The sequence below is a fragment of the Rhamphochromis sp. 'chilingali' genome (genome assembly GCF_963969265.1).
Source record: "Rhamphochromis sp. 'chilingali' genome assembly, chromosome: 19".
Taxonomy (NCBI): Eukaryota; Metazoa; Chordata; class Actinopteri; order Cichliformes; family Cichlidae; genus Rhamphochromis; species Rhamphochromis sp. 'chilingali'.
The window spans coordinates 13,232,505-13,243,990 of record NC_137946.1 but is presented as its reverse complement, the minus strand read 5'-3'; the positions used below and the strand labels follow the sequence as shown (position 1 = coordinate 13,243,990).

At 40.6% G+C, this 11,486-nt stretch overlaps 1 protein-coding gene across 2 annotated transcripts in view; it reads right to left on the bottom strand.

The window, feature by feature from the left end:
* Positions 1-2,137: 2,137 nt before the first annotated feature.
* sipa1 (signal-induced proliferation-associated 1) overlaps positions 2,138-11,486 on the bottom strand; it is a 37,500-nt gene continuing 28,151 nt past the window's right edge. For both annotated transcript variants that reach the window (XM_080867706.1, XM_080867705.1), the window contains exons 12-16: positions 11,346-11,478; positions 10,345-10,443; positions 8,195-8,267; positions 6,967-7,045; positions 2,138-5,221 (exon numbers count right to left, since the gene is read on the bottom strand). In XM_080867706.1, the coding sequence (XP_080723832.1) occupies positions 5,078-5,221; positions 6,967-7,045; positions 8,195-8,267; positions 10,345-10,443; positions 11,346-11,478 (528 nt within the window). In that variant the 3' untranslated portion in view covers positions 2,138-5,077. The remainder of the gene's footprint in view (positions 5,222-6,966; positions 7,046-8,194; positions 8,268-10,344; positions 10,444-11,345; positions 11,479-11,486) is intronic.

The following is an 11,486-nucleotide window of genomic DNA, read 5'->3' as shown; positions in this document are numbered from 1 at the left end:
TGGATGCATTTTCAAGTTGGTCAAGTGTCACGGTCACAGATCTTCCACATGCTAAAATACTTCAATACCAACGTGTCTATGGTTTTCCACAGCTCTCAGGAGGATATAGGATAAACAATAAGTAAAAAAATGTACATATTGAGGGAAACAAATGCCTAAAAACGAGGCACGTGTTTAACTCATTGATTTCGCTAACCGACTGTTTATTCTATTTAAGATCTCAATCCTAATAAACGTTATTGGTCATGTGACCTTTCACAGGCGATTTAAGATGGTGCTGCTTGGTTTTTTATTATCTGATGAATAGCAGAAGTGCTTCAAATGTCACCAGATACAACAATTAAGGAATCTGGAGTTCTGCAATGTGCAAACCATTCGTTCATTTTCTTTGTCCTATTTTTTCAGCTCTGCACCCACAGGATGAAGAGGGTATATGAGGATTCTTTTTCGTTCTCAGTAATAAATAATAAACAATAAATAAACACTGGCATGTGTCCTTTCACTAAATATCCAACCTGTGCAGTCTATAAGCACATATGCTATATACATGTATATATCTATTTATTTATATTCTTTAGTACAATTTGATGCTATATTTATTAGAAACTGTTTTTTGTTATTGTGAATAGAATAAAAGTTTGATAAAACTGGTTATTGCCTATGGATGTGAGACATTTTATTCTGATTTAAATGGTTTTAGTGTTCAATGCAAAGCGATAGTGTTTTAAATCATGCTTTTCAAGAACAAGGATGGATTCACACCTCAACTATTACCTGTAGACAGCAGATATAGAAGAACCCAACATTATTATGGATGCAAAAGTACTGCTTCTGAATACACAGATGGCCAAAGTGCACCAATAAAATATCCCCCACACAATTACATCATCCTCATGAACCAATGATACGAGGCAGGATGGATCAATGCTTTCATGTTGTTCACACTAAATTCTGACCCGACCCTCTGAATGTCACAGCAGAACATGAGACTCATTAGACCAGCCGAGTTTTTTCCATTCTTCAATTGTCCAATTTTGGTGAGCTGTTCTTAGTTGACAGGAGTAGCACAGGGTGCAGTCTCCTGCTGCTGGAGCCATCTGCTTCAAGGTTTAATGCCTTGTGTATTCACAAATGCTCTTCTGCATACGTTCAATGTAACAAGTGGTCATTTTAACCAATGTTGCTTGTCTACCTGCTTCCTTATGTGATTTCTAGCATCCCCACAAGGCCCAGAAAACTGCAGCTTACTGGATATTTTCTCTTTTTGGATCTGGTGTCTGTAAACGTGTGGGAAAATCCCAAGAGATCAGCAGTTTCTAAAACACTCAGACCAGCTTATCTGGCATTGTAAAACTCATAGTCACTTAAATAGCTTTCTTCCTCATTCTGATTCTTAGTTTGATATTCAGCAGGTCGTGTGGACCACATCTAAACGCCCAAGCACACTGAGTTGCTGCCATGTGATTGTCTGGTTAGATATGTGTTAACAACAGGTGTACCTAATGAACTGGCTGACGAGTGTATTTCTTCCTGCCTTATCATCATACTTTTACGTGCTTTTGGTAATCTGATTTGGTCTCTTTCACCTCTGTGTGACTCATCATGCTGTTACCAAACTCTGAGCTGCTTTCACCTGTTCCTTCGTCACAGTCGTTCTGTTCTTGGACAAATTCATCCGACTGTTCTGGCAAAGATCAAACTTTCTGTAGTCGCTAAAGTATAGATCTTCACCAAAAACTGGATGAAGATAGTTCCTTTAAAAGCTCTAGAGTTTAGAAACACCAGCCAAAAATGTGAACTTTTGTGCTACAGCTCAAACGGCATTGAAGTTAAAAAGAGTAGTCTTTTCTCACAGTTTAGTTTTTAAAAGAGTGACCTGCCTGCTCCGTGATCCACAAAATCCCTCAGATTCCAGATTTGAAAAATCCAAGCCAACACAGAATATATGATTTCTCCTTGTAATCTGCTTTCAGGGTATTTGATGTCATATCAGGTTAAGCAGACGGTGACCGTTGTCTCTCCCAACATTTATCCCTTTGAAATTATTAAAGTGCATTTTTAAAAATCACACAATCATCTCTAATAGGTGATGAACTCAGACCGAGTTCATCAAATTCACTGTGTTGATTTCAACGCATCATCAGCCGTCATTTTAAGCACCTTTTTCCTTTTTATTGACTTTTAAAAATCATATATATATTTATATGTCGCTTCTCTTAACAATCTGTGGTACTTGTCGAGCTGTGTGAAGCTTCAGTGATGCTTGAGATTAACAACACACATCTATTATTATTATCCGATCTTCAGATCACGTGGTACCAAAATACCCAAATGACTTTTCCTCAACCAGCGGGATGAGACCAGATGTTGTCGTCTCTTAGAAAATCCTTCATCTGGCACAAAAAAATAAAAAAATAAAATGGAAATAAAACAAAAGTGCAACCAAAGTCAAAGAAATTAAAACTCTAAGCTGGGTTAGCATACATTACTTTTTTTTAAGGTAGGCACAAAGTCAGAGAAATAAGCCTTCACATTAACACCAGTATGACCAGTTGGACCATCCTTTCTGATTTACACATTAAGGCGTACCTAATGGTGTTATTTTTAAGACCTTATCAAATATGAAAGAGCTATAGCTGAAAAAGCTCGAACAATAACAAGACCCATAGTTACATTAAAGAGTTTCAGATAGCATTTTGTCATCTTATATCATAGTTGCTGGTCGTCTACAAAAGAAAGTCAAACTTAGAAGCAAGCCCACTTCCTTTCTGCCTTGTTTCACATTTTCATCCTCACGACTTTCCTCCAGTTAAAACAGCTACAAGAAAATCCACATTTGCACTGATTAATAAGTTACATTTTATAGATACACACATACGGAGGGGAGCTCAGAAGTTGCTTGGCACATTCTCATGCTTCACCAACCTCTCCTACAATCTAAATAACTATACAAGATACAGTAAAACGGGTCTTCTCGCGGCCCTCGAGGCTTCAGCATGAAGAGGAGATCAAACGGGAGCCGGCCGGCCATGATCAATACTCGTCTGCATTGGTTATTGGTCATCGTCCTGCAAAAAGGAAGGCATACACAACCCAATGCACTAACATGGAGCGGTTCAGTTGTACATACAGTATCTTCGCATACTGATAAAGTTTTCGATTCATAATTTAATCTGTATATACTGTATCTTAATATGCTGGTACCAGGTATTCACAGTGACTCTAAAATAAAATTACAAGAGGAAGTTTGTACAAGAAACAACGGATTCTGGGCGTCCAGCGAACGTTTGGCATTCCCATTTTTTTCCACTCGGAGTTCAGAGTTCAGAGTTTGGAGATTAGTTTGTGTGGGGTTTGGGAGAGCTGCCTGGGCTTTTCGTTGGCACTGAGGAGAAGCAGTCCAAAACTCCTCTGAACGCACTTTGTTCGTCAGCAGTGGACACAGAAAGGTGAGGTAAGGTGGTGTCAGGGGGATGAGATCTTACCACCTCCTTATGTTGAACAAGACGTTACCTGGGCAGCCTAAAGAAAGTACAGTATGTGCCCCACCGAGGGTTGATTTTTACATTAAAAAAAAAAAAAAAAAAAAGGGAAAAAAGTGCAAGAATGACACAGAAACACACACACACACACACACACAAACACACACCAGGGTGGAAAGGTAAGACTTCACCTATCGTCCTTACTGCCACCACTCATGAGCAGTAGTAAACAATTACCCCAAAAATAGTCACGGTAGACATCCGCCAAACACAAAACATATTTAAATACAATATTCTGTATTTCACTATCAGTTCAAAGGTGCTGTTATTCGGACACCTAAAGCTATTTTGCCAGCTGAAATAAAAAGCTGCCTTTTGGCATTCAGTGGTTCAGGCCAGCAGGAGGAGATCTTCTACAGTATGGCTGCTACAATAGTGAGGTTAGAAGATAACAGCTACAGGCAATCATGGAAGGAAGCCGGAGCAGTTCTTTCCTGCTGTAGTCTGTGTCTTCAGGAGAGGTATAACCCTTATTCAGCGTCCCTTTAACACTCTTTTTTTCCCCACACATACTTCAGACAGACACGCATGCTCAGTTCATTTTTTTAAGCATTTCCAGTTTACGTCCCTTATTTCATGGGCTTTTTCTTTCTTTCGCTTTTTAATAGTCTCTCCCTAAAAAAGAGAATTTCTTAAATACAGTACTACTGAGAAGTGAAGAGGGCAGGGAGTGTGATGTCCTTACGTAATGGACTCTGAAGCGAGTCAGTTATAGTCATTACATCTTTTGAAGTAGAAGGCTGCCTACAGGCTTGTAATCCTCATGTCTCCCCCCTTTTTTCTCCCTCCTTCTTGTTTTTTACATCAAGGCCTTCCACACTATCAGCCAGAACCACACTCAGACATTGCAACTACATACTACATGTCTGGCAGGATAGCAGTACTACAATTCACATATATTACTGGTGATATATATATATATATATATATATATATATATATATATATATATACACACACACACACATACATACATACACACACACACACAAACACACACACACACACACATATATACACACACACTTTGTGTGTATATATATTTACATACATAAACTATATATATATATATATACACTTTTGGTCATTTTGGCTAAAACACCACCAAACATGCTATTCAGTGTCTCTCAGTCTTTTAAAGCAAGTGCTATTAAGCCCAGCTCGTCAAGTATTTGAAGCAATATATAGACGCACACACATCCACACACACCGAATCATACATACACACACACACTACTAGAAGCACTCTGGCATAGCACATCAACACAGCAGCCTGTGTCGGTCAGTCTGCAAAGGTCATCACTGGGTGATAAATGTCTTTTTTTCCCCCTAAAAATTGATTTGCATACTCCCTCACCAGCAGGCAAGTCCAGGATTCAGGACAAGAGACTGTGAGATTAAAGAGGATAGGTATGTGTGTGTGTTTTCAAAATATGTCAGAACAAAGTAAATGTGTCGAGCGTAAAAAAACCCGCACTGTACGATTTGCATCACTCTGCTGATTTCCGTGCGTGCACGCACGTGCGGCGGTGAAGCTAACAAGGCTTGTTGACGTTGCACAGCAGCTCGGTGACTTTGATGAGACGGGCCACCGTGCTCTGTGACTCCTCCTGCAGCCGCTGGTTGTTCTGCCTGAGGCTCTGCACCTCAGCCTGCAGCACCGCCTTGTCCTCCTTCTCCTGTAAGACATCGGCACACAACAGAACAAAAAAAAAGCTGTTGCTCAGATGGCTGTGGCAGGAATGGGAGGAGAGCGGCAGGTGCACCGGTGGCTTTAAGCAACTTGTGGGTACAAGTCATAGACTGTATATAACAGTCTCTGTATGCGGTCTTTATATACAGTCTATGGTACAAATAAACACACAGAGTGATGAGATAAAAACAACACAATGTGGTGTGAGCAAGAATAAAGTCGCATCCCCAAACAGCGCAGAAACAATTAGTCAATCACTTGTTTGAAAGAAAAGATTTTTTTGCTGTTGTTGTTGCTGTTTTAGACATTTATCAGGTAAACACAACCAAACATTTGCTGACTTTTCACTGTTGCATATCATTTATTAAAATCAGTGCTTTAAGGGTGTCTTACAGTGGGGTGTAGGGCTGCAACTAGGGGTTATTTTCGTGATTGAAAAGTCTGATGATTATTTTTCATTGAACACTTTCACCGATCGATCACATGCCAGAAACTATGGAAAACAATCACATCAAGCTTGCAAAAGTCCAACTTAATGTTTTTTAATATTGCTTGGTTTTAAAGTAAAACAGAGAAAAGCAGCAAATCCTCATATCTGAGAGGCTACGGCACTAAGAAGCATTCAGTTTCTCTCAATCAACTAATTGTTTCAGCACCAAATGTTCTGTTTTTAGTTTGTTTGTTTGTCTTGTTATTACAGCATTGGAAATTCGGAGGTGAATGATTAGAAAAATATCCATTAGATCTCTCAATGCTGAAAATAGGTATAGTTGCAGTCCTAAACAAGGACTTCAAATAGAAAAAAACTGCCATATGTTTGCTTTGTACATATACAGTACAGGACATATACAGTGTTTGGCAAAAATAATAATAATTAAAAATAAAAAAAATCGCAACACAATGCCCACTTGTCTGTAGTAGCCATCAGATGTGGTTAAAGGCTCCGGAAACGTTGCGTAAAGTGGCCTTTGAGTTCCTGACACTTGCCGTTTTCACACATGCTCTGCACCGCCGATCTTTTCTATAAATCACCCGACGGGGTTGCGTGCTCGAGCGGTATAAAGTGCACAAGAACGAGTGATGAGAATCGTGCAGGTAGCTCAGTTCACAGCGAGTGCGTGCCACAAGTCGGGCCTCCCGCTCGCTCTACTCAGGAAGCACCCCTTTCTGCACCGCTTCGAGCATTTCCGCTAGTAAGAACACTTCTGACGTGAGTTAAATACGACAAAAAAGGGGAGCTGCACACAAAAGTCCTGATGTGACTCATCAACATCGTCTGGAGTTCATGTGTGAAAATGGCTACACAGCATTCAGAGGTATCGACATGAAAATAAAAACAAAACAAAACAAACCAACAAACAGAGCACATCATCACATTATCAAAGCACTGAAGGAGTTGTCATAAATACATGTAAAAATGTATAATACTGGAATTTCAAAAGAAATCTGATAATAATTTCTGTACACGAAATTATAAATAAATAAATGATTTTTTATAGTGTTTTTTTTTGTTTGTTTGTTTTTCGTGTGTATTTAATGCATCTGTATAGCTGTGATTCGACATGAGTAAACAAAAGGCTGCACTGGCAAATGGAAATCATCTCTCCGCAGTGACAGAAGCTTAGCGATTTAAGTGATAGTTTCTTCTACCTGCTGATTTTTCTGCTTGAGCTGAGGATCCCTGAAAAATGTTACCCACAGAGAGAAAAACATTCATGGAAGTCAAAGCACCTTTTGCAGGTCATCCTGCAGCTTCTTCAGCATGGCCTCCAGCTGCGACACCTTCTCCTCCAGGTGGCCTGGAGAGTCACTGCAACAGAGAGCGGCAGTGACACTTTGTCAAAAGCGATCACATGACGATGACCTCATGATTTCCCCCTTTCTAATCCGAACAAATAAATAAATAATATCTTGAAAAAATAAATGCATGAATTTAACACAAAGCGTCAGGGTGTTTCAGCATCCCAGCCATCAAATCAACAAAAGCCTGCAGTGGAAAAGTTTTCCTTTCCTCTCGAACCAAATGTGTGAACTTTTCAATTTGCTTGATTGCTCGAGACGCCATCTGTCACTCTGACAGCCTCGGAGCTCGACGCTTTGTCCCTCCTGCCTTTTGAAACTTGTAATGCTCACACATCAATTTACAGTAATTGCTACATCCGACGAGCAGAGCCGCTCTGAGCGAGCGCAGTCATCCCACGATGCATTTCGTCTGACTGCGGCTGTACATAATAAGTACACCCCACGGAGCGAAGCGAAAGCGGCCTCCCAGCAGTGAATTTAAAGTGCGATAGGTTTAAACGACAGAAAAGGGCAGAAATTGCAGTGTAGCGTGTTTGATCTTTAAAGAAACTTCATTTGGTTTTCATGACGATCACCAAATACGATCTGACAACTGGAAACCCTCCCCCATATATTTATAAATTTGCGTGTTTAATAACACAAAGGTGGGAAAATGCGCTCTAACTGCTGTCAGCGTCACTCCAATTGTTAACTATAATGTGTGCATAACTTGAAGATTTTATTGTTGTGTTTTTGATGTGAACTTGATTTATCAAAGAAATATTCACAACTTTGTTTTTGCTTATCTACTGTTGACATTTGTTTCTGTCTTTGTTTTGTCTCCGGCAGATCTGCAGGACTTTGTTTGTTCAGTCTCAGCATGGAGGAGGCGAACAAGGCCACTGAAGACAAGTAAAAATGGAGCTACAGTTTTAAAGAAAAAAAGCCACAGCAGTGAGTCACACACAGAACTGCATCACCGAGTCAGCAAGGGGCTTCTCTTTATGGCGGCGAGAAGCCATCACGTTGACTCAAACAGCTGGATGTAGTCTAAATAACTGAGTGAGAATAGAGGTGCCGTTCTAACTGAATTGAGAAAAGGGAGTAATTCAGACAAAGGCGCTAACTACAAAGATGTTGAACTGCTTCGGCTTAGACGCACTTTATAGCAACCCACCTCTCCTTTGATTCTTTTGGCTTGCCGTCAGTTTGATCAGCGCCTGCTTGGGAGGGGTCTCCGGCTTTGCGGTCTGCGATAAGGAACATTATTCACATTATTATAATGATCATAAGTGATATATACAGTAAATTAAATAAAATGTGATGAGACAGAGATGTGAAAGTTGATGAAGTCAATAAAGATGTTTTGACTCTATGCACTCCTGTGACAAGCTAAGTACGCTCTCACTGCGTTTATAAGAATTAAGAGGGTAAGTAGGAGTCAGATCCTGCTAATCAGTTGCACTTGGTTAATTGTCCATCAGCAGGTGTGATCACCTCTATAAAAGCAGAAGTTTTGGTAGTTTCCTGCACCTACACCTGCACCTTCACATTCAGTTAGCAGCTTAAATGTTAAAGTTGGTGTAGGTGCTAATCATAATAATGTTAAGATTGCAACCGACCAATCACGTTGTTGTGATGTCATTTCTTTGTAATGTGGAAAAAAAACCCAAACACCTTTGTTTTTATATAAAACTCTCGTCTGGAATCATCTTCTTCTTCTTCTACCTCAAGCATTCTAAATTAATTCATACAGTTATTAATAACAATATTAATAACAACTATATAATCAATTTAGGTTTGCTGTTAGCCAAATTAAGGTTACTCATGTTGGTTTTCAGAAAAGTGTTAGCTAACTGCTTGACTAATGGTAAATAAAATCTCAGATAGGCTCACTGGTCAATTGGGATGTTGATCCTGGACCAACAGTATAATGATGATGTGGGGACGACACCAACGTGGGGATCATGTGTTAAAGGTCATGTATGGTAAGAAAAACACTAAAAAAGTACGACTTATTTGGAAGGTTTGCCAGGAGGAAACCTCTTACACAAAAACTTGTGGAACAATGTCTTTGGACTAGATGTTTGGCATTTAATGCCTGATGCCATATTTGGCCAAATCGCCTCATACCAGCTGTCCCGCACGGTGGTGGAGGGGTGATGCTTTGAGCTTGTTTTGCAGCCACAGGACTTTGCACTCATCAAGTCGACCGTGAACATTTCTAGAGTCAAATGTGAGGCCATCTGTCCACAGCTAAAGCTTGTATTTTGCAACAGGACAATGATCCTAAGCACAGCAGCACATCTGCAAAAAAATGGCTGAAAATGAAAAAACTCGGGGTGTTGCAATAAGTCCAGACCTCAACCTGACTGAAAGCTGTGGTGGGAACCTATTAATGCTGTGCATAAAGAAATGCCCGCAAACCTCAATGAACTGAAGCAACATGTAAAGAAGAGTGGGCAAAAATCCTCCACAATAATGTGTGAGACAAATAATGTCACACAGTAACCAATTACTTCAAGTTATTGCTGCTAATCGTGGATCTACAAGCTACAGAATCAGGGATGTTCTTAGTTTTTCAGACGACTGCATGCCCCCCTTTTCACAACACTTTTATACAACATGCAACTTTTTGTGCCCAAACACACCAAAGAACACACCAACATTTCTGACATGCTACACACGAAAACTGTTGTGACTGCTCATTTGATGCATTGCTTGCTTGGCACCATGCTCGCATTAGCTAACTGTTCCCAACAAATGATGCCCGCAGGCTGAGGGCTGTTGACATGTCCGGCAGACAGGTAGCATTTGCAATACTCTTTACTTCCAGTTATTTTTTATTCTATTTGTTAAGGTGGTGCAACAACAGTGCACCTGAGCAGTCAATCTGGGAACCCTTATGCTATGTGGCCAAAGGACAAACAACTAGATCACTCATTTAAACATCTATTCCGGATCTGTTTCTTACAGGAGCCCTTGCTCTTCTAAAAAGAGTTTCCAGCATCTTAATTCTGGCCGCAGAGGTTTGTTTCTATGCAGTATTAGCGAGGCCAGATGTCGAAGTTCGGCTGGGCTTAAAGTTTAGTCTTTCTAAGTGGTCCCAAAGGTGTTTGATGGGGTGGAGGTGCAGGCCAAGTGGCATTCATCCAGTATGCTTTTAGTTATAGCGCATAATGGGTAGCTAATTAAGGCAATGTTACAGTTATTTACTTACAGTAAAGTGAGTCTATTTTCCTGTGATTGTGCAGAACATTTTAGGAGCTTGATGCATTATTTACAGTCTAATCCACATTTATCAAGTATATATAAACAGTTCCTCACCCTCTCGTGACAAAGCCTCCAGGATGTTGCGGCAGGCTGTGGCCAGGTCAGAAATCGACTGCCACTCCTCCTCAGTCGAATCTGTTGTCTCCGAGAGAACTGTAACACAGAGGAAAAAGTTCACTAAACATGCCTAAGATTATAGGTAACAGCGCAAGAGGACTGGGATGTGTGAAGCAGCTGATTCCTTCTGGTTCTGCAATAGCAAAGAGTCCCCACCTGGGGGTGCTGCTGTGTTACTGCTGGTCAGATTTTAGAGCACAGATGAGCTGATGTGCCGGCTTGGCCATGTCAGACCAACTAAGATGAAATTTATAGGAGCACGCGATCAAAATATAGTACATGAGAGTTACGGTGCAAGACAGGGAGCTTTAACATTTTAATAGTTTTGGTGAATTTTTGTGAATATAAGGGTTTTAATGACATTGAAGGTAGTGAAAAGTACTGGTTTAAGACATATTTTGAAGCTAAATTTCAATGAGAGAACCCTGCATCCCCCTGAAAAAAAAATATCAGAAGACTCTGATGATGAGAGGATGAGCAAGTGTGCTCTTACAGCAGTTAAATGATGAGTCTCATAGTCTCAGTGGAGGCAGAGCAGATGGTGTAAGAGGGGTTCCTTGAATTGGGGCTGCCTAAAACTCCACCCCTCCCACTACCCATCTGTCCCCCTTTTATCCCAGCCTTGGCAGGGGGTGGCAGCGGAGCAGGGATGATATTAGATTAGCGGAATAGGGGGCAGCGTGGATGAAAGAGGAGGAACAAAGGGGATGCAGTGGGGACTAAAGGGAGGATAATGAAGAGAGGATTTTAAGGCAGAGGAAATCTGGAAAAAGGAATTTGAGGTTAAATCAGGCAGAGATGATTCGCAAACATGTGTAATTGTTGTATTTCGGCTTCATTTAAGCTGCGGCTGTGTCTGCTGTTCTGTCTGAATGAGATTTTCCCTTTTAGATTTTGTTATGCACATACAATGAGGCTCTAAATAAGCATGCACTTACTCTTGGTGATGGAGTTATGAAGACTCAGGGCTCGTGAATTTCTTTCAGCTCGGTCCACACTTGACAGCCGCAAAGACGAGAGAGAGGAGTCACTCGCCGAGGCTTTGTCATCGCCAAACTCGGCTCCCATGAACTGAAGAC